Here is a 24,246-nt window from a genome sequence, read left to right on the forward strand (position 1 = left end):
GATTTGCCCAAAGTCCAACAGCTATTAAGGATCAGTGCCAGCACTAAAAATGCAAGTCTTCGCCTAGTGCAGCACTCTTTCCACTGCATCATGCTGCGCTGCCTTGTTCCTTAAAATAATTAATCTATAAATCATTGCCCCACTCTGGGAGCCACCTTGGCAAGGTCTGATTCCTCACTTCAATGCTGACAAAAAGAGACAAATAATCGACTCTAATGTACTGGCAAGTGTGGGTGGTACGGGGCAAATGGCCAGCCTCCAGACAAAGTGTGGAAGAGGCAAGGGAGGAAGAAGAAGCTTGGATAATTGGTTAATTTGTGTCTACTTCCACCATCCTGAGGCATTTTATTTAGACCATGGCTTTAGTTTCCCTAGGTTAGGTAGAGCCCATTTAATGGAATGCATACACTTCCAAAAGGTTGATGAGAATTCAATTTGACGTGGAAAATTCTCTTTCCCTACTGACTTTATTTCAGAGGTGATAATGCCCCCTTTATTTCGGTAGCTTTTCAAGGGGCATTTTGCTGATATATATAGGCTATAACATTTTCTGTCCCTGGAGCCAAAAATTCAGTGACCCATTTGTAAGCATACATTTAAAGGATACCACGGCGCCTCAGAAGGAATCTTTTCATCTCACCATTTCAGAGTGAGTGCAACGCTCTTGAGAGAGAATACCAGGGTTAGGGAACCACAGGAGCTTGAACCCCCTGCTGGACTGTGGGAAATAGGGTTTCTCTTTGAAAAACCACACAAAGGTGTGGTGATCATTTGCAAGTGTGCCTGGGCAGTAGGTCACACTCCATGAATTGTTGGCGTTCAAAGTGACAGGTTCATTTAGAGCCAGCTGTTCAGATGATAGATGTTCCCCCAAAACTACCAAGCACATCTGACTTAGAACTGCAGATTGGGAAGCAAACGTGAGAAAAGGCATAATCTTCTCTCGTACACAATAAGACTTGCTTTCCTTTTGAAAGGGAGAGGTGATTTTTTTATACCAAGTCAAGATTCCTTTCAAGGTGAGGGAAGCAAAATGCTAGGACTCATCTCTGCTCAGCCAGAAAGCCAAGGGATTTCTTACCTCTGGGCCATCGTGCGTGCCAGCTCCATTAAGTGAAATAAATTACATTAACTTCTAAAATTTCATTTATTAAAAAAAAATCCATTCCCCACTATCCTGAGCTGTATTTGAGTCATCTTCCTAGAAAAGTACTTTTATATCCAGTCCCTGTATCTTCTCATCTGCTGCATCAAGCTGTCCCCATAAATATATTTCCCTGGACAAGAGGGAAATTAGAGTGTACATAATAATAGAGGCAGTTGTAAAAAGAGTTGGACATTCACCAAAAGCAAACTGGTCTAAGAACTAAATCCAGATTGCACCTTGCTGTGTTTGTGGGTAATAATGCCGCTACAGGAGAATTATTTCAGTACTGGATCCCAGAGCTCTTTACAAGATTTTGCAGACTGAGATGTGAGGTTGCAGCAAAACCCCACAACTACAACTTCCTTTATTTAAAAAAAATGCCAGGAAGCTTAGCACTTGAAACCCAAGTCATAAAACCCAGTAAGATGATTATGTGTTTACAAGCAAAATGAAACAAAGACTAATCTGAATGCTTCACAATTGATTTTCTTCTCTCCACTCAAATATTGGTTTTTAAGTGCAACATGTGACTGTTCATATGTGATCGGAGCTCTGAAAGAGAAACAAGCCTGATTGACATTTAGGGTCCCAGACTGACGAGTGATAGGAAACTTGGGAGACGGACATTAGTCAAGAAGATTCCCGCATCTACCTCCGTTCTCTGACCAAAAATGCAGATGCAGGCTGCTCAGAGTTGCAGTTTCCATATGCTTCATTTGATTTTAACTCCTTTCTCCCCTGATTTGCTGTATGGACTATTCGGTAAAATTTTAGATAAGGAGTCTACATGCTGATCGACTAATCAGTTTTCCAAATATATGAAATTGTGTATCAACCCCTAAGATTGGTCATTTTGATACAGGAAATTTAAAACATCAAGGACATTGAACAGTGTTGCATTTTTAAATTAGTGACTCTTGGGCTCTCCAAATTATGAAAATGACTCTATAGTTGGGCCAGAAGATGAGTCAAAAGGCATGAGCACATTTTGCAAGTGAGAACCCTCATTTCAATCCTCAACACTCTATGATCCCCCACCCAGCACCTCGGAGACTCCACAGGGTTAGTCCTCCAAATCTGTAGCACCAAAAATATAAATACATTTATTAAATCATGCTGCATACATTCTAATTTTGGTTTTACAAATGAAGTCTTATTGTTACATGTTATTTAATTAAATACTGTAATTTATAAAGTTATAGGATTTGTTATAACGTTATTGGATCTAGTTGACAGAATTTCTATTTCTAACACTTTCATTCATCATGGCCCAGATCCGCTAAAACTAGAAAAAATGTATTATTTCACATATATAGAACCATTGGTGACTTAGATGTTGAAGAAAGCTAAAATACTGGTTGCATTGTTAAGCCAGTGAATTCACTAACACGGACATCTTGAAACAAGAGTAAAACGTATCCAAGTTAGATAAAATGAAAGTCAAGAGTAAGGAACAAGGTAGGACTTTGAGAAGGAGAGGCCAAAGTGATAGAACAGGGGTTCAGAGCAAAGTAAAGAAAGTGCCTTGACACTAAATGACTAGTTTAAAAGATAGTTAATAGTTTAAAAGATAATTGCAGGTGTAGTAGGATAGATTGATGCTAACACTGAGTACATGTACTGTTCATTTTGGGGCAATTTTATAAAATAAAAGCAAGCCATTGTAGATTTGTGGTTGTCATCCTAGCAATATTAATAAAATAATAAAATCTCTAGAGTGGTATTCATTGATATCTGAAAATCAAGCAGTAATTAAAACCAGTGAGAGTTCAGTGGCATGTACTGATTTAAAATCAGCTATGACTTTACTATCTGTTCTCATAACTTCATGGAAATTAAATACAGTGCATCTACTGAACTGTGATGCGCTTATTTGGCCCAGCTCACTTATTCACCTTCTGACTTCTTCAGCAAAAAATTAAATAGATAACTCAGTTGCATTGCAAGTGGAAATATTAGGTGTGTCCTTGAAATCTTCATCTTCTCCTCCTTGTAGAGGAAAGAAAATCAACTGCTGGGATCACAGCTTAGAATCTAGTACATTGTGTGTGTGTATGTATGTACAGAGGAACCATAGCAAGCTGCCCTTTGAAAAAGCCAAAAAGAGTAAAATATTAGCAGTTGCCTGTAGATCAACTTAATATATTTATCCTTCTAATTGAATGACCCAAATTGAAAATGTTGAAAAAAAAACTTCTTTAAAGCAATCGAAACACAAACATGTAAGCAAGAAAAGGCACTAAGGGGGAAAGAAAGTACACTTTGTCTGGAACCTTCTACCTGTGCCTGCCCCTCACTTGCACTATAAGTCCTTCCAGCAGGGTTATTTGCATGACTCCCAGAGTGCATAATTCCATGTTCCTGGTCTGGTCCAACAATGAACAAAAAAGCGAGAGCCCTTCTGATTACTTCTCCTTAGCATTTTTGGAAAAAAAACTTAAGCAAAATCGAAGGATAGATTAAATCTGAGATACTTCTTTTTAATACATTACCTAGTGTTTCGGGCCGGGATGATAGTATAGAATGTAGGATATTTGCCTTGCATGTGGGAAGCCCCAGTTCAATCCCCAGCATCCCATCTGGTCCCTGTTGACACCAGGAGTGATTCCTGAGTGCAGAACCAGGAGTAACCCCTGAGCACTACAGGGTGTAGCCCAAAAACCAAAAAAGAAAAATATATCACCAAGCCCAATTTTCTTAACCACAGCATGCAGCCCGTCTGTTGACAAACTCAAAGGGTCTTGTTTATTGTACAACCTGTCCAAAAAGACAGGTTTTAACTTGGGATTACCTTCGAATTCTCCAGACTTCTTTTTGCTCCTCTATTTTCAAGGACAAGAAGTGAAATAAACTAGTTCAAGCAAGAGTGGAAATAAGGCTTGATTGTCCACACTTAGGTCAAAGGCAAATTTTATTCTTGTCCTTTAGGTAAACAAGTGCTGCTAAGAATGTTGAATTAGGCTGGCCTTGGTCATAAACTCAGCTGTTGAGGCATCCAGTTCAGCCCCGATGCCTGGCATATGTCACATATGTAGCACTCACAGAGAATAGGAGTACTCTTTGGTAAAATGCATTCTCCTTTCCAACCTTCTAGCACATAGTTTCCTTAGGAGACCCATGGGACCTCTAGAGCATCTTCAATCCCTCCATCCCCTTTCTAATCAGCCAAATTTTACATTACTTTGGAAACCTGGCTTTAAAACGAGTGATTCAGCAGCATCTGAATATTAAAATGCATTGTACAGAAACAGAGAAGCATGGTTACAGAAGTCTTGACAGGCAGATAGAAAACATTAGGCCGAGTTTTTCTCTGCTTGCTTTAACAATGATCCCTGCTTATGTAGTGGTAATTACTTTATTAAGAAATGTGTTCTTGAGTAGTAAACTTAATCTATCAGACAAATAAAACTACAAATTTAGTTGGACTAGAAATCACTTGTTACTTTGGCTCTTTAACTATCATTATAGCATAAATTGCAACAGTTACAACCTTCTCTGGGAGTACATGGATATTTTACAGCTATTGTAAATGAACAGTATTACAGTTGGAGATATGTGGCTATAAAACCACAGGAAAGATAGTTGAAAAAAGAACACCTGGTATCATAGAGGTTTTGAAGCCCTGAGTATAAAAAAGCAAAATATATTCTTCTCTATCTCCTTTTAGGTGATAACAGCACATTTCTCTATATTTATTTATGCTCTAAAACGTTTCATGCATTGGTCAAAGTTGGCTTAAATAGTCATGAGTCCCAATTTGCAGCTGTTTCCTGAGACCAACAGCTCTCCCTCCCCCAAAACATGCACCCACAACACACACCAATAATTTGAATATCGCCAGATTTCTGGGTATAATTCATGGAAAGGAACATTTGAGAGGTTCTTTGGTTGTTATTGTTTAGGTTTATCAGAAGCTCAAAATGAAGGGCAAGTATAATTAACCCCAGCTCACACAAGAAGAAACTGAAACCAAACTAGGTAGTTTTTGTTGAGGTGGTTTTTATTGTATTATTTAGTCATTTATATTGGTTTGAGGGCCTTCTCTAGCAGTACTCAGAGGCTACTCCCAGTTCTGTACTCAAGAAACAATCCTGGAAACAGTTCTTATTGGACCATGGAGTATATCAAATCCAGGCCAGAAGAGGCTTTCAAATGCAAATCACTACATCCAAAAAGAAAAATGGATAGGTGTCATGAATAAACATGTCATAGAAGATGAGTTTTGAAGACATTAATACAAGTTTAAACACATTGACATAGAATTTTAAAAATACTTAACATTATGAATACTGAAGGTGAAACATTAACAACAAAAGTATTCATATTGGAACCAGAGCAATAGTACAGCAGGTAGACATTAGCCTTGCATATGGACCACCCAAGTTTGATCCCCAGAACCCCATGTGGTTCCCCATGATGAGCTTGAGCTCAGAGCTAGAATTAAGCCCTGAAAACAGCTGAGTATGTCCCGTAACATTTGAAGTATGGCATAAAACATTAAGCACAATTCTGTTGTATTCTTAAAATATGTGAATATATCATGCCTCATTGTTGTTTTGATTTGCATCTCCCTGATGGTTAGTGATGTGGAGCATTTTGTCATGTGCCTTTTGGCCATTTGTATTTCTTCTTTGAGGAAGTGTCTGTACATTTTTTCTCCCCATTTTTTGATGCAGTTAAATGTTACTATTATGCTGAGTGAAATAAGGCACAGGGAGAGATATTAGACACAGACTCATCTGTGGTATTTAAGAAAAATAAAAGACAATGGACATGATGAGGACCAGCCTATGATATGAAGCATACCACAAAAGGTGGTGAATTTAGTTAGAGAAATAACTACACTAAAAACTATCATGACAATGTTAATGAGTGAGAGAAGTAAAATGCCTGTCTTGAATACAGGCCGGGAGGGGAAGGAAGATGGGGACATTGGTGGTAGGAAAGTTGCACTGGTGAAGCAGGGGTTGTCCTTTTATTAACTGAAACCCAACTACAAACATGTTTGTAATCATGGTGCTTAAATATATTATTTAAAATATATAGATTATATAAAAATAGTAAATGGAATGAAATGCAGCAGTTTTATCTGTGATTTGTATTAGAGTGGTTACAGATGATTATAATTCCATACTTATGTATTTCCCAATTATTTTTAATAAAGAATATCACTTTTCTAATTGGAGTTGGTGGGGGAAGGAGATTATATTACAAAGCAATATAAGTAATGGAAGACCAAAACCTAAAATGGAACTCTTGGGGCCAGAGCAATGTTACAGCAGGTAAGGCACTTGCCTCACATATGGCCAACCTGACTTCAATCCCTTGACATCCCATTTGGAACTCTCAAGCGCTACCCTAGTAATTCCTGAGTTCAGGGTCAGGAATAACTCCTGAGAATTGTCAGGTATTTGGAAAATTAAACATTAAATTTAAACAAGATGAAATGAAAATGTTGGCTTTTTAATCATTGAGGCCATTAAAATGAAAACTTGAATCTCACATGTGAACCATAAAAAAACAAACTCAGGGGCCGGAGAGATAGCATGGAGGTAAGGCATTTGCCTTTCATGCAGAAGGTCATCGGTTCGAATCCCGGCGTCCCATATGGTCCCCCGTGCTTGCCAGGAGCAATTTCTGAGCATGGAGCCAGGAGTAACCCCTGAGCACAGCCGGGTGAGACCCAAAAAAAAAAAAAAAACAAACAAACTCAGAGACACAGAAATAGATTGTTAGGTCCCAGAGGAGTCTTAGTTTGGATTTCAGCTTATGTTACTGAATTATTCCCATATGCACTCCTGACTATATTTCTTAGGACACAGTTCATAAATTTAAGATATTCAACAGAATCCTTGGCACCAAAAGATAAAATCAATATGAAGTGTAATTGATGGACCAGAGCAATAGTACAGCAGATAGGACACTTGCTTAGCATGTGGGTTCAATCTCCAGATTCCCACATGGTTCCCCAAGCACTTACTGAGGAATAGTTTCTGAGTGTGGAGCCAGGAGTAACTCCTTAACACTGCTGAGTGTGACCCAAAAACAGACAAAAAAACTGTAGTTGAGTAATTGGTGAATCAATTTAGTCCAACTATGATTAATGTAGTCAAATCCTGAAGTTAGTTTTTTTCCTCTACCTCATTAAACATATATTTAATATTCTATCCAGGATCATCTTGACAATTCTTACATATATATATATTTGCCACAACAAACAGTCATCTGGGACTCTTACATATGATCTCATTTGAAAGTCTAACTGAAATGAGAAAAATATTCATATTTTAAAATAACAGTTCATTATAGTTTTTGTTATATTTATATAGCTTGCTTATATTTAACATATACATATTTACTATATAAATTGTTTATTGTTTTGTGAATATTTTTATTTAGAAAATTGTGTATTGGGGTACTCAAGCAATACTTAAGTGTCCCCTAGGAGTTACTCCTGGTGAAAACCAGCCTAGTCATATGAGGCCTGATAATTGAGATCTAAAGCCAAAAAAAAATTTCCTTGGCACTTGTGTCACTAAGAGCATTGGATGTTCTTTGATGGGAGGGACCATGAGTTGTCATGTAACTTGGGGCTCAAGCATGTAAGACAGCACTGCCTCAGCCCTTGGAGCCATCTCTCTGGCCCCTACTCTTATTTGTAGACTTCATCAGGTACCTGGTATAAAATCTCACTTAATTCTCATCACCTCTCTATCATGTAAAGTGGTAACATTCCTCCTATTTCATAAATAAAGAAAACTAAGGAGGTACCAGGCTTTTTCATAAAAACGTTGTACATGGATTACTTTGGTGTTTTGTTTTATTTAGTTTTGTTTTGTGGTCACACCTGGCTGCACTCAGGGGTTACTCCTGTCTCTGTGCTCAGGCTCAGAGGAACATATAGGATGCTGGGAATCTAATAAGTTTCTGTCCTGGGTCAGCCACGTGCAAGACACACACCCTACCACTGTGCTACCCTCCAGCCCCATGGACACAGATTTACTTTGTTTTACCACATATTTCTGTATTTTTCTATTAACACTAAGAAGAAAGGAATAAAAAAGGCTGGGTCCAGGGTCCGAGTGGTCTCAGATGCATTGGTGAGGAAATAAATAGGGCAGATCTAAATATCCAAACCAAAGTCAATGATAATAGAATCAAGGAACCTAAACTTTAACAATCTAAACTTAAATGGGCATGTTATACTGGCAGGGGCAAAGAGTAGTGTAGAGGATGCACTCTGGGGTGGAGGGAGGTCGACACTGGTGGTGGGAATGGCTCTGACTCACTGTATATATGAAATTCAAATATTAAGGATGCTGTCGATTACAATTGTTTCAATAAAATAAAATTTTAAAAAAGAAAAGAGAAAGAAAACTAATACCTAGGCAGGAGAGATGATCTGGACACAAACATCGAGCTAATTAAAAATCTACTGACTCCTAGCACTCTGATGTCTTGGTTGTTTGGGGGTGGCATGGGGAACCACACCTCATGATACTTAGGGCTTATTCCTGGCTCCCTGCTCAAGGATCATATCTGCTAGTGCTCAGGGAACCAAAATAAATAGCAGATATTGAATGTGAGTTAGCCACATGCAAGAATAGTATCTTACCCACTGTATGATTTCTCTGGCCCTTATACTGATATTTACACTTATCCAAGACTCCTTTTTTGTACTTGCCTGGATCCTGCAAGAATACACATGTCATCCCACCACTTAAATTACAGATCTGTCCTCTGAAAGCAAGTTAAAGCATACACAGCAGATCTTTTCCATTGTTGCAAGTTCTCTGTGGTCAGATTCTTTCCAAATAAAGAATTATAACAAGATAAAAATAAAAAAAATAGAAAAAAACCTCCCTAAAACTAAAACAACTAAACTTTAAAAATGAAATTTTCAAAGTCCCTTGCCCCTTAACCCTGTCCCCAGCCCTCTATAGAATCCATGCTTCCATGGAGCTTTCTTCTGCTTTGTCATGTTTAGAGACCAAAAAAGCAAAAGCAGAAGCTATTGGTGGGACTGCCAAATATTGATACTGCAAGCTGAAGAGTGGAAAATATCAGCTCTCTATAGTTCAACTGTCTTTTGAAATCCCATTAAAAGTTGGATTTTTATTGATTTTACTTAATCATTTAGTTCTGTAGTTATGTTTTGTGACCCAAACTGAATTTTCTCATGATTAGGCACCATTGCCTTTCATGGACTCCACCTGAGGTCCCTTGCATCAGGTTCACTCTAAACAATTTCATGGTTGTGAACTACACAGAGGAGATATCAGCCTGCAGTCAAGAAAGCCAAAAAATCAGGATCAAACAAGAAATAGATGTATCCAAATATAAGTATCCTAATATAATTCCATATTTTAATTTCCATTAGTTGTGCCACCATTGCTTATATCAGGGGACCTACCAATACCTATTATTTTGACTTACTTGCATTCATGAAAATATTGCTGAATTAGATTCTATTACTAGGGAACCCAAATTTCTCTGGGAGAAATGTTCAACCGGATATGATTCAATGCCTCAAAGAAAAAAGAAGGGAAATCTTTGTAAATTTGAGAGACTCCATGCTTCTTTTTTACTTGATTTCAATATACATAGATAAGTTGATATTCTAAGAATTAGCTACCTTTGTGGAAAAAAGAAAAAGGAAGCCCACTCTTAGTAAGTATCTGTCTCTCATAAATTAAGATTACAAAACAATTGAAACTTATGTCTGCACTCAAAACTTCACTTGAGGTGATGAGGATGAGAGGCTACAACTATATTCTGATGATCTAACACAGTCTAGGAGTTAAGACATAGCCTCTAACCTCCAATATGGTGCGTGCCTGTGGGAGAATAAAAACCAGTAGCAGCCTGAGCAATCCTTATGAATATATGAGAATTCAAATGTGAAGGATACTCATTGTCAGAAAACCAGAAAAACATTCACTCTGGAGAACTTATTCACTCAATAGTCTTGAATTTGAGTCCTTTTGTGAAAGGCACCGACAGGCAGAAACATTAAAATTGGATTCTCCTCAGCAATACTGAGTGCATAGGGGGGACAAGGAATGCTTTTCAAGGGGATGGTCAGGATTCCTTCTTGGTGCCACTTGTTCCCCAACACTGTTCACTATGATCCCTAGGACCATTGTGAATACAGTGGAAGAAGTAAAACAAGACACTGTTTAACATGAGTTTAATATTTCTCTATTTTTTTGTAGACTCATAACAGAAACCTGCTCTCCATAGATTTTGATCATATAACTCGCACTGGAAAGATCTATGATGACCATAGAAAATTCACCCTTCGAATTCTTTATGACCAAACTGGACGGCCTGTTCTGTGGTCTCCAATAAGCAGATATAATGAAGTTAACATCACATATTCACCTTCAGGATTGGTGACATTTATTCAAAGAGGGACATGGAATGAAAAAATGGAATATGACCAGAGTGGAAAAATAATTTCAAGAACTTGGGCTGATGGAAAAATCTGGAGCTATACCTACTTAGAAAAGGTAAGTACATAGGGAAAACAAACTAGTTCTCAGTTTCTTCAGAATGAAGTTCTTCATTCTGAAGAATGAAAATGGTCCTAATTATGCACCTGGGTGAGAAACCACAGAAGAAAAACAGATCTCTATTTTCGCTCTTCTGCTTTCTTCAGAAGTGATTAAAAATGTTATAGATATAAGAATTAGCTGCTTTTCTAGCTACAAACTTTCTCCAATCTCATTGTGCCAGCTACTCTTTCAAACTGAAGCCAGGATAATGACTTTTCTCTCTCTCCTCATTCGAACATATTTGTTCATGCTCTTAAAAAGGTAGCTTCAGTATTATGAAAGTGAACATTGAAGTAAATCAGGTAGAAAATAATAAAATTGTCTGTTAGTGTACATCAGCTCTTAACAACAACCTCTCACAGAGCGGGTATGGAATTCTCATTTTTTCAGAGAGTGAAATTTTAGTAGAATACATTGAGAAATATTTTTTATAATTATTCCGTTTCAGGGAATGGTAGCAATGGGTCTCTTACCTTTGCAGTAAGCTTCCAATAACATACAAAATGGGGAGCTCATGACTTCTGAGAGGCGGAGACAAGGATTTTGATGCTGATACTCGTCCCATTTGTCAAACACCAGCCTGCACACACTAAAATGGTTTCTGGCCAGATTTGTAGCAGAGGACAGTAAGACAAAATGATCTCTTATCTGCCATCTCAATTTCTGATGCCCTACGATAGTGTCTCTTGTCTCCCAAATCTATCCATTCAACTGAATTCAGCAGTACTGAATTAATTTCTGGGAAAATTGCAAAACGTTTTCCATTAAGGATTCAAGGGTAACCAGTACAAGGTAACCCACAGAAGTTGAAATAAAAGTCATAGGAGCTCAGCGCTCACTTGACCAAAGTTCGCTATTTGTTTCAAGTGATACCAAGCCTTTCTGTAACACCAAAGCTTAAAAAATAGGGTGTGATTGTACAGCTAGTAGGATGTTTGGCTTGCACACAGCCCACCTGGGTTTGATTCCCTGGACCCTGTATGGTCCTCCAAGCACAACCAGGAATGATTGTTGAGTACAAAGACATGAATAAATAAGCCCTGACCACTGCTGGGTGTGACCTCCAAATTATATCTACACCTAAATGTATATAATGTGTGTGCCACTAATTTTATGTTATTATAAAAATTATTTTGCTATTTCCCAGGCAGTTGCTAGGGAATTTGCCAAGTTGGACATTTCTAGCAGATAAAGAGCTTGATTTGGGAATCAGGTAAGAGCCAAGGGAAAGAAAGGAAAGCTGTATGTACCCTATGTCCTTTTCTGCTAAGTAAACGAATCCAACCTGTAATCTGAACTTGACAGTGGGAACTGACTCATACGAGAGTGTCTTCCCTGATGAATTTTAATAGCAAGTATGATTGGCACTGTTATAGGACTATAGTCCACAAGGTATGAAACTTGTCACAGAAATCACTAAATCTTTAAGTTTAGTGGTGTGTGTTATCAGCAACACGGCACATAATGATGACCCTTATATGTCAAAACATGTTGATTATTACCAGAAAATAGGCTAATTTTTTTTTTCAAATAGTGAAAATAAGTTTGCACTGATCCTTTCACAATTCCTACCATGAATTATTCTTCAGTCTTTAGGAAAATGCCTGTTTGAACTTCTAACCCCAACCTCATTAGCACTGTAGTCTGGCCTCTGAACTAATTGCCCACAGACAGTTGCATCTCACTCTCCTAAGACTTTCTCCTTGGCTGTCTCTACAATAACAAAAGAGACTATTGAAAACTGACATTTTAGCCCTGCATGCAATCCTGGTGCTGCTTTTGTGACACCAGAGAAGCAATCATTGTTTCATGGGTTTTTTTTTTTCATGAATTAGCTGATTATTTCATCAAGCTTCCTTGAGGAAAGAATTATGTAAAGTGAACTTCCTGTAAGTACTCTGCTATATACACAAAATCGTGGTCGGCAATAATTCTTTCAAAACAAAACAAAACAAAACAGAGAAAACTCTGTGTGACTGTCAGTGTCTGCTGACATAAATAAATATAAATAATATAAATAAGGCATTATTGACACAGAATAATGTTATCAGGAAAAGCCCCAGTGACTTCCAAAGACTAGTTTATGGGGCAGTGACAAAAACCAAATCGTGTTTGCCTTAGCTTTGACTTTTGACCCTTTTATTGATTTTACATTTGATTTGTGCTTTAATTAAAAATTAGTTCTTGCCTTTATTCAATCCTATTATGCAAAACAGAAGCTACAAACTCATCATTATGGACTGGTTCTTCACTTTCCCAAAATAATTTATCTTAATGCTTATTTGCCTGAGATAATAACTAATTTACCAATTCATAGATACCATGAGTAAATGCAATAATTCCATATAACGTACACATCACACCTATATCTCAATAGAAAGGTTTTCCCCCCTATTTACATGATGTATTTAGGTATTTCCATTTGAGAAGTTAAATACTAGGGTTTACTGGTAACTGAAGATAAAGTAAACAGGGAAAGAAGGAAGGAAGGAAGGAAGGAAGGAAGGAAGGAAGGAAGGAAGGAAGGAAGGAAGGAAGGAAGGAAGGAAGGAAGGAAGGAAGGAAGGAAGGAAGGAAGGAAGGAAGGAGGGAGGGAGGGAGGGAGGGAGGGAGGGAGGGAGGATGAAAGAAAGAGGTAAAGCAAAGCATTTTTGAAAATGTGATTGGAAAAAAAGGAAAATCTTCAATTCCCCAAAATCCAATTTACATGCAACATTTCCAGTGGGGATGAAGTGCTCTTTGCAGACCTCTCTTTAGCATGACCTTTGCTGGCATATTCCTTCACTATGTCTGGGCCAGAGCAAGGACAAAGAGGCTGCCTCTTGTATATTTTAAAATAAAAATCCTAAAACTTTAAAATACATGCCTTTAAAAAGTACATTCTTTTTTTTATATCCCAAATATTTCTTATTGCATCTGTAAAATTGCTTACCATTCTTACATCACATTATATATTTTTTAAGAAAAACAACACAGACATTCTACCTTAAGGTACAGAAATTTAGTAAAAAAATTTTGACTTCTTCATGAGTGGATGTTGCTTACATCATTTCATGTACAATGGCCAGTAGCCATTAGGAGAAAAATAATTATTTGGGTAATGGCTGTGGTTGCTTAAATGATCTCCTCTCTATTAAAAAATCAATTATTGTTTCTTAATTTTTCTCTATGTGGTCATTAATTCTCCATCTTGATTTATGAAACTTCTCTGAGTTAATTATATTTTGAAGACTTGTGGAGCTCAAATTTTGTATTACAGTAAATGTAAATCTTTCTGTTTCCTAAAATCATTCCTAAGAGCTTCATTTTTAAAATGCATTTAAATATATTTCATAATTGTTTAATAAGATGCTTTAGTCTGATACATTTACACAAAATTGCCTCTTTGTGGCTCAAGTTTTTTCAAAGGCTGCCTGGAGGGACAAAAATACAGCGTCGTTTTGTGCCTCCTGGTGGTGCCACACTGCCATCTGGTGGTCATTCTGTACTTTATTTTCCCAATTTCTACTGTTGTCCAAAGGGCAAAAAGATCTATGATTGTGTTTTTTTCCTTCGTCTTTTCAATCATCTTTTTATAGGATCTCACAGCCAATTAAGAAAATAGAAAGTCTCCCACTCCATTGCTTGTACTAATAAGAAATGACCATTTGTCCTTCAGCAGCTCTGTGGGTATCAGATGAACCCATAAACTGAACACACTAAAATAATGCCCTCCCAAAGTCTAAAAGCAGCTAAGTGACAGCTAAATGTCACAGTACTGTGGCAACATACTGGTTGCATTCATGAGATTTCTAATCATATCATCTCCATTCTAGCCATTGGTGGGGAACTTTAAACCAGAAGATAAGAGCTTTGGAGATAGTGCAGCCCTCAGCACCAACTTAGGAACAGAATTACATGGTGGTGTACTGCTGTGTAGACGATGGAGCACTGTGGCCATGTGCCTTTAAATGCTTGGCAAGGCTAGTCCAGTGGTTGGGAAAGGCATGGCCCCAGCAAACAGCTACTAAAGAATGTGTACGAGCCATATGGTAACTGTCCCTGGCCCGTGTCATTGGTGACAGATGTCATTTGTGGCAAACTGACAGAAGGGAGTGGAAAGGAGCTGAAAAATCTGATTTTCAGTACAGACACTCTCTACCAATGCTTGTCTAAAACCTCTCCACCCCAGCCTGCTTCCACCTGCTGCCTCGTTCAAAGGAAAATTCCCACATAGTCCCATCACCATTCTGTGTTTTATTTTTTCTCCTTCCCTCCCCTTTAACTACTGCTGTGGAGGCTGTTGGTGTGTTGAACAGTTATACAAGGATTACATACTTTACTGGCTATGCTAGCACATGTGCTCACTGGAATTCACACTCTTTTTGTAGGGGGGTAATTTGGGGGGGTCACACCTGGCGGTGCTCTGGTTACTCCTGGCTCTGCGCTCAGAAATTGCTCCTGGCAGGCACAGGGGACTATATAGGATGCCGGGATTCGAACCACTGTCTGTCCTGGATCGGCTTTGTGCAAGGCAAATGCCTTACGGCTGTGCTAATACTCTGGCCCAGGAATTCACTATCTTAGTCACAGGGCTTGCACACATTCTGGTGGTAGTGCTCACCCAAGGACACCATGGAACTCAGCCACATGCTCAGCAGTGATTGCACGCCTGGTCAAGGTGCTCCCAGATTTTTCTGCTCCAGTATTTACCAGGGTGACATATTTTAGGTGCAGTGCTCACACCTCCCCAGTTTTGAGGCTTTAGATATTGCACATTCTTGACACACTGAACAAGGTAGATAGTAGACACAAGAGTCACAGGAGTTGTGCTCTGTGCATGTGGGCAGAATGGGAAGATAACTTGACAAGACAATCTACAAGACCCTACAGAATAGGATCTCTTTCAAGACAGAGCTTTGAACAGAGCTATTCTCTGGCATATCCTCCTCTCTGCCCTTCCCTTTGCCTTTTATATCGTCAGACCCAATCAAGAACTCCAAGTCTCCTCTCTTTTGTTCAGGCGGGTTTCCAGTGTGGCAGATTGGCCACAGGTGACAAGGTTTCTTTCTGTGGCTCTGCATTCCCAAGAAGAGTACTTGGTGGAGAGGACAGTAAGGATGAGGGAATGCACAAATAAATGCTGGCTTAGGCATTACAATAATGATCTGTTTTGAAATAAATGATTATCAGAAGGCCAATTATATATACAATATATATCATTATATACAATATATTGTATATATTGATAGCACAGTGTTAGGGCATTTGTCCTTGCATGTGGCCAGCCCCAGATGGACCCCGGTTCAATTCCTGGCATCTGATATGGTCCCCCAGTCTATCTGGAGCGATTTCTGAGCACGGAGCCAGGATTAGCTTCTGAGTATCACCAGAAGCAACCCCAAACCCCCCAAAAATTATCAGAAGGGCAAGGGAGGATATGCAGTTTCAAAAAGCATATTCAATATTAGATGCCATTTCCTGTATATAAGGTTTAAATATACATTATGTATCTCTCTAATTCCTATTCATAAATATTTATGCAATTTATATTTAGAAAATGAAAGAACACCCATTGTTTTCATAACAGAAATTTCAGAAAATAAAGCTCAGCTAAATCCTTTTTCTTGAGAAGGTAATTTTTAAAAGAGAATATATAAAGCTCTCTTAAGGAATTATAACAAAATCTCCAGAGATGAGCAATTTTAATTTTATTAAGAAGATGGGATTCATGTAATGTTCAATTAGGGAGAGGATTAATGTACCCCCTTAAACAATACTTTTTCAAATCTAAATAAAATGAGATGAACCAATGTCAACAAAATAACTTATACAGGCAAAAGCATTATATCTCACAAAGAGCTATTCATGAAGTACCTATCAGTTTCATGACTATAAACTTTTCACTTTATGTTATGCCCCATTAATATTGTTGAAAACATAATTTCAAAGCAACAAAAATAGTACATATGAGGATTGGGTCATATCAATGCAGAGTCAGCCATACTCTGCATTTAAGGCTCAATCACTCCTAGTGGCACTCTGGGGGATAGAATCAGGATCACCCATGTACAAGGCAAGTGACTTGAACTTTATATGATATGTACAACCCTACAATATTTTATGTACAATTTTCAGGAAGAGCGTCAAATACCTGAAGTATGTGCTTTATAGTGATGATCATTTAATATGTCATGCCCTGCTCTCGATTTATTTCCATCTAATCTGTCTCACCATGATGCACCAGTAACCTTTCTAGAATCCCGGCTTTACTGCTTCTCCAAAATTGCTTCTTCAACTTGCTCTCAGGGCTTCCTTTTAACAACATGTTAAAGTTGAAATGCTTTATTACGGCTAATCCTACACAGAGTTTCTCTCATTCTCTGAATGTGCTCTCTTTACCATCTAGACACCCTTATAAGTGCTATGCTCTTTTCAGGAGTATTCTGCCTCTACTGGTCCAAACTTGCCTTCAGATTTCAATTGGTTAATATTTCATGTTCCTTTAAAGTCTCAAGACAGATACCACTTTGTCCAAGAAGCTTTTCCTGACCTTGTGCTTCCCGTCATAACATATCTGATACGACATTATAATGGTTTGGTTACTTGTGTGTTATCTGCCATTAAAACTCCAAATTCTACAAGAATGGGCACCATTAGAGTTCCCTATTTTATCCATTCGAAACCACCCTACTGTCCGATTCCCAGTAAATGTTTGATACATGTGTGTTGAATGGACAAATGTGTTCCCCTTAATCTCTACTCTAGTGGTACATGTTAATGCTATTTTGACTTCATCTCGTTTCAGTCTGTGATGCTTCTCCTACACAGCCAGCGACGTTACATATTTGAGTATGACCAATCGGATTGTCTGCTTTCAGTCACCATGCCAAGCATGGTGCGCCACAGCTTACAAACCATGCTTTCAGTGGGCTACTATCGGAACATCTATACCCCTCCAGACAGTAGCACTTCATTCATTCAAGATTATAGTCGAGATGGCCGACTGCTACAATCCTTGCATCTGGGGACAGGTCGAAGAGTTTTATACAAATACACCAAACAAGCGCGGCTGTCTGAGATTCTCTATGATACCACTCAGGTCACATTAACATATGAAGAGTCTTCTGGAGTGATTAAGACAATACACCTCATGCATGATGGCTTCATTTGCACAATCAGATACAGACAAACAGGTTTGTTGTGAATGAGTGCGGTGTGCACAACCTCATCACTATTTTCTCTTGAAACTTGACCGATCACAGTCTGAGATAAGAGAAGGAACCCCCAGATATTCTTTGAAACCAACATGCACTTTAGTTATCACATTATCTCCATTAAGATTAAGAACACATTATGGGCTTTAGGAAAGCTGGTTATTCAGAAACATAGTATATTTCACTTTTTTTGTTTGTTTTTTTGGGTCACATCCGGCTTTTGCTCAGGAGTTACTTCTGGCTCTGCGCTCAGAAATCGCCCCTGGCAGGCACAGGGGACCATATGGGATGCCGGGATTTGAACCACCGTCCTTTTGCATGGAAGGCAAACGCCCTACCTCCATGCTATCTCTCCGGCCAGTATATTTCACTTTCTTTTTCTTCTTTATTTCTTTCATTCTTTCTCTTTCTTTCTTCTCCTAAGAAATTTGATATATAAGTACCTGCTCTAACTGTTCACACACACCACCAAATTTTTCCAAAAATGCAGCTGCAAGATAAGAGTCATAGTCTATATATAAATATCCTGTAAGAACTTTTACATATATTTCATTATTTGGATTTATGTCTAAATCTAGTTACTTGAATTCTGGACTTTGCAGCACAGGTAAAATAAGTAATTTTTTTCAGTGGTTAAAACAAGAAATAATATACCAGTTTTATTACCCCCAGCTTCTGGCAGGATTATATAGTTATGATCATTCTTTTACTCAATAGCTCTAATGTTTTTCTCATTTTTTGTTAATACAACTGTGAGACAATATATCTCTGAAATGGCATGTGCAGGTATAGACATCAAGTATTAGATATTTGATTTTCTAAAATAAAAATTTATTATTTGTTTTTGAATATAGAAAGTTATACTAAAGAAAATACTTCTAGGGACCAAAACAATAGTCCAGCATGTAGAGTGCTTGCCTTGCATGAAGCCACACATATTTTATCTCCAGCACTACATATGGTCCCCCAAGCTCACCAGGAGTGACCTCTGAGTACAGAACTAAGAATGAGTTCTAAACACTGTTGGGTGTGGCCAAAAAAAACTAGCAAAAAGACTTTTAAGCCTATATATTTGTTCTTATTCATTTTTTTATTATTCCTTCAGGACCTCTCATTGGACGCCAGATTTTCAGGTTCAGCGAAGAAGGTCTGGTGAATGCACGGTTTGACTACAGCTATAACAACTTCCGGGTCACCAGCATGCAAGCTGTGATCAATGAAACCCCTTTGCCCATAGATCTATACCGATATGTTGATGTCTCTGGTAGAACAGAACAGTTTGGAAAATTCAGTGTAATTAATTATGACTTAAATCAGGTCATAACGACTACAATGATGAAGCACACCAAGATCTTCAATGCCAATGGACAAGTTATTGAAGTCCAATATGAAATACTTAAAGCAATTGCCTACTGGATGACTATACAATATGATAATATGGGCCGGATGGTAATATGCGATATAAGAGTAGGAGTAGATGCCAATATCACAAGATATTTCTATGAATATGATGCTGATGGACAGCTTCAAACTGTTTCTGTAAATGATAAGACCCAGTGGCGTTATAGCTATGATCTGAATGGAAATATCAACCTCTTAAGCCATGGAAATAGTGCTCGTCTTACTCCCCTTCGTTATGATCTCCGAGACCGTATCACCAGACTAGGAGAAATTCAGTATAAAATGGATGAAGATGGCTTCCTGAGGCAGAGGGGAAATGACATATTTGAATATAATTCTAACGGTCTGCTGCAGAAAGCTTATAATAGGGCTTCTGGTTGGACTGTGCATTATTACTATGATGGGCTTGGGCGACGTGTTGCTAGCAAGTCCAGCCTAGGACAGCACCTCCAGTTCTTTTACGCAGACCTTGCCAACCCCATTAGAATTACTCATTTGTACAATCACACAAGCTCTGAGATTACATCCCTGTATTATGATCTCCAAGGCCATCTTATTGCCATGGAGCTAAGCAGTGGAGAAGAATATTATGTCGCCTGTGATAATACAGGCACACCACTCGCCGTTTTCAGCAGTCGAGGTCAAGTGATAAAAGAGATATTGTATACTCCTTATGGGGATATCTACCATGATACTTACCCTGACTTCCAGGTCATCATTGGTTTTCATGGAGGACTCTATGATTTCCTGACTAAATTAGTGCATCTGGGACAAAGGGACTATGATGTCGTTGCTGGTCGATGGACGACACCTAATCATCACATATGGAAACATTTGAATCTCCTTCCTAAGCCATTCAATCTCTACTCATTTGAAAATAACTATCCAGTTGGCCAAATTCAAGATGTTGCAAAGTACACCACAGGTATTTAAAAGCTGGAAAACTTTGAGATAACTTGGTGTTTATCACATAATCTCAATGTCTTTGTAAATACACTTCCTCTTCCTGCCAGTTAGCCCACAAGTTATCATGCAGTTACTCCCTTCCCTTATCTTTTAGAGTGAACAAAACTATGCCAATAGCAAAAAAAAAAACATGATTTTTAAAGAAAATTCTGGTTCTTTTTTCCTTTCTTTCTTTGAAAGGTTTCTGTTCAGAGTTGTCGTTATTATCTAAAATGCTCACAAAAAATAATTTCACAAAAGAAAATTGAAGCTTATGTTGTAGCAAATAAATATAGTCTTGAAGCCTATGTGGTCTTCTATCATTGCTATATTCGAATTTTATTACAGCAAATAGTCTATCACTGTGACAATATGTGAATCAAAAGTTTCCTTATAGAAAGATTATATGTGTAAAAGTGGGTAATATAAGGGGGAGGTTTTTTTTCATAATCATACATTGACTAAACATATCAAATGCAGGAGAGGAATCTTTCAGACTTTCCACAGAAGTTGTAAAGCACAGAACTTAATTTTTATCTTTTAAATCTTGAATCTCACAGACATTGGAAGTTGGTTGGAGCTATTTGGTTTTCAGCTACACAATGTTCTACCTGGATTTCCCAAACCAGAATTAGAAGATCTGGAACTGACTTATGAGCTTCTGCAGCTTCAGACAAAAACTCAAGAGTGGGATCCTGGAAAGGTTAGTAAAAATGCTAAAATCTCTATTTAGCTGAAAATACAGAAGAACATCCAGAAACATGAAATGACATTAATATAGGTTTGCCAACATATTCTGAGCCTTCTTAAATATTTATGCTTAATAAGGAATACCAAAAAAAAGGCTTCCATAAAGAAAAGGTAGGCAAACTAGAGATTTCTAAAAAATAAAAAAACATATAATTTGGTAACTGCTATAGTAAGTTAAAAAAGGAAAGAAGAACTGAATTTTTTAATTCTTAGTTTATTAACACACATAAAGGTAGGGACAAGAGAGATAATACAGTGATTAGAATAGTTGTCTTGCACATTACAAACCCAGGTTCAAGTTCTAGAACTTCATATGGTCTTCTACACCCACCGGGAGAGATCCCTGAGCACAGAGCCAGGAGTAAGCCCCAAGCATAGCCAGGTATGGCAAAAAAGAAGACATTAATGTAGTAGATTTCCAAAAATTAATTTAGTAGGCCCTGAAGCAAAAGCATGAGATAAAATATTTTTTCAAACGCTATATAACAATGAAGAAAAAATATATTATAGAGATTAAATCTGGAAACATGCCCAAAGTATTCAATTCAACAGATAACTTAATCATAAATATTCTGAGGTACAAATAGAAAATAAAAAAAGAAAAATTTCAACTTTTCATTCAGCTGAAAAAAGTATATATGCATTCCAGACAAAGGGCTTTAACAAAATAAAAGAGAAACGTACATGGGAGTGCTTAAATTTAAGTGTAAAATTGATAAAGGGAACTAAATTTTAAATTAATGATTTTTTTAAATATTATGAAAATGCTTTTTGTAATTAAGTGTTAATAGTAGGTTTAGTATCAACTGCCATGAAATAATAAATTAACTCCTAGATCTGGTGCAAATTATCATAGTTTCCAGAAGAAAAGGGGGAAAGCTTGTGGAAGGGATGAAGAGAGAGTTTTTCTGAGGAGGTGTTCCTGAAAAGTTGATGGCATATATACATACAGAAATGTGAAGCTAGCCCCCCTGAAATTCTGTCGTATTGTAAAGCAAGAGTAAGTCAGTAAGAATTTTAAAAAAATTTAAAGTAAGTTTAGCAGTTGAAAATCAATGAAGCCTTTAATGGATACTTTGAGGCTCATTTTTTCTCTTCTCTTTATTTCTTAGTGTTTGATATTCCCATAATGAAAATTTTGTTTTCCCCAAGTCCACATAGAATAATAACTGAAATTCTTGCTGATTAGCTATTACTATTTATAAGGTCATAAGCTGCTTGAAAGTAACAATGATTCCCTGTATATCTCTTTAAACACGACTGTACCTAATATTCTGCTCTACAAATAGTAAGTAATAACAGCTAGTCAGTGTAACAGAAATGGATAAAAGTGAGATGCCTTTATTTGGGGGCACTGGACTCAATTAACTTAAATTGAATTCTATGATATTAAATGTGAGCATTTCCTTATGTTTAACTTACTAACATTTCAGTAAATAGAGGTCAATTGATGAAGTCATCTGTTACAGTTTTCTTTTCCAAACCATTGATAAAGACATTCCAAATTTTATTGTGTTTTATTTATTGATTGATTTATTGGCCCACACATGGCATCGCTCAGGGCTTACTTCTGGCTCTGCACTCAAAAATTACTCTTGGCAGGCTTAGGGGTTGGGGGACCATATGGAATGCCAAGGATCAAATCCAGGTCGACAACGTGAAAGCAGAAGCCCTAAACGTGATGGTATGGCTCCAGCCCAATTGACTGGTTTTTAAATTACAAAGTAGCACATTAGGGAAGGAAGTAACAAACCTTTGCTTCCAGAGTCAATGAATATATATATACATATATAAATGCATATATTTAGATAGTATTCATAGATATATACACACATACCAGGTGTTTAATCCTCTGTTGCATTTGCGCTGTGCCTTTCTGCTTTCCTAGACTATCCTGGGTATTCAGTGTGAGCTCCAGAAACAGCTCAGGAACTTCATTTCCTTGGACCAACTTCCTATGACTCCCCAGTATAATGATGGACGGTGCCTTGAAGGAGGGAAACAACCCAGGTTTGCGGCTGTTCCTTCTGTTTTTGGAAAAGGTATAAAATTCGCCATCAAAGATGGCATCGTAACAGCCGATATTATAGGAGTAGCCAACGAAGATAGCAGGCGGCTTGCTGCCATTCTCAATAATGCTCATTACCTGGAAAACCTACATTTCACCATAGAGGGGCGGGACACTCACTACTTCATTAAGCTGGGGTCTCTGGAGGAAGACCTGGTGCTCATAGGGAACACTGGGGGAAGGCGGATTCTAGAGAATGGGGTCAATGTGACTGTGTCCCAAATGACTTCGGTATTGAATGGAAGGACTAGACGGTTTGCAGATATCCAGCTCCAGCATGGGGCTCTATGCTTCAACATCCGCTATGGAACAACTGTCGAAGAGGAAAAGAATCACGTCTTGGAGATTGCCAGACAGCGCGCAGTAGCCCAAGCCTGGACTAAGGAACAGAGAAGGCTTCAGGAAGGGGAAGAGGGTACCCGGGGCTGGACAGAGGGGGAGAAGCAGCAGCTTTTGAGCACAGGGAGGGTCCAAGGTTATGATGGGTATTTTGTTTTGTCTGTAGAGCAGTATTTAGAACTTTCTGACAGTGCCAACAATATTCACTTTATGAGACAGAGCGAAATAGGCAGGAGGTAACAGAAAAAATCTCTGCCTTTGCGTCACCAAAGACTGCCTGTTTTTAAAACATAAAAAATGGTTTATTGTATTGGTTTTCTAGATCAGAACTCTGTATATGTAAATATGGAGGAAAAAAAACATATCCAACTGCCTTTCAATGTGACGGAAGATGGTATTTTAATATTGTTTCTTTAAACTCTTATAGAAATGATAGCGATTTTTAGTTCTTGTGTGGCAGTATTCAAAATAACACAAGTAGAACTCAAATAGCTTAACACAAAGTTTTCAGAAAGCACCACTTTCAATTCGTTGAGCCATGCATATGTTCGAATGCTAAGAACCCAAGGTTGTCTATCTCTATTGTGACTCGAATATTCACGTTGCACTATTGGCAGAACTTGCAGGCTCTTTGAGAAGGTGGTGCCAAAGTATCTGAACCCTGCATTTCTAAAGCCTGTCGGCCCTTTCACATTTTGCAGACCTGTTAGACGAATCAAAAAAAAAGTGTGTAAAATGTCCTTAGCCACCATCGACTACAGTCAAGACCCTTTTGCCCTTCCTCCCTGATTATTCCTTCTTGCTTGTTGGAGTAAATGCCATGTTCTTGTGCTGTGTTTTGGC

At 37.9% G+C, this 24,246-nt stretch overlaps 1 protein-coding gene across 1 annotated transcript in view; it reads left to right on the top strand.

The window, feature by feature from the left end:
- TENM1 (teneurin transmembrane protein 1) overlaps positions 1-23,768 on the top strand; it is an 817,501-nt gene extending 793,733 nt beyond the window's left edge. Inside the window, exons 29-33 of the mRNA XM_049767088.1 lie at positions 10,363-10,659; positions 17,492-17,879; positions 19,006-20,226; positions 20,807-20,949; positions 22,885-23,768. Of these exons, the coding sequence (XP_049623045.1) occupies positions 10,363-10,659; positions 17,492-17,879; positions 19,006-20,226; positions 20,807-20,949; positions 22,885-23,643 (2,808 nt within the window). The 3' untranslated portion in view covers positions 23,644-23,768. The remainder of the gene's footprint in view (positions 1-10,362; positions 10,660-17,491; positions 17,880-19,005; positions 20,227-20,806; positions 20,950-22,884) is intronic.
- The last annotated feature ends 478 nt before the right edge of the window (positions 23,769-24,246 follow it).

The sequence above is a fragment of the Suncus etruscus genome, chromosome X (genome assembly GCF_024139225.1).
Source record: "Suncus etruscus isolate mSunEtr1 chromosome X, mSunEtr1.pri.cur, whole genome shotgun sequence".
Lineage (NCBI taxonomy): Eukaryota > Metazoa > Chordata > Mammalia > Eulipotyphla > Soricidae > Suncus > Suncus etruscus.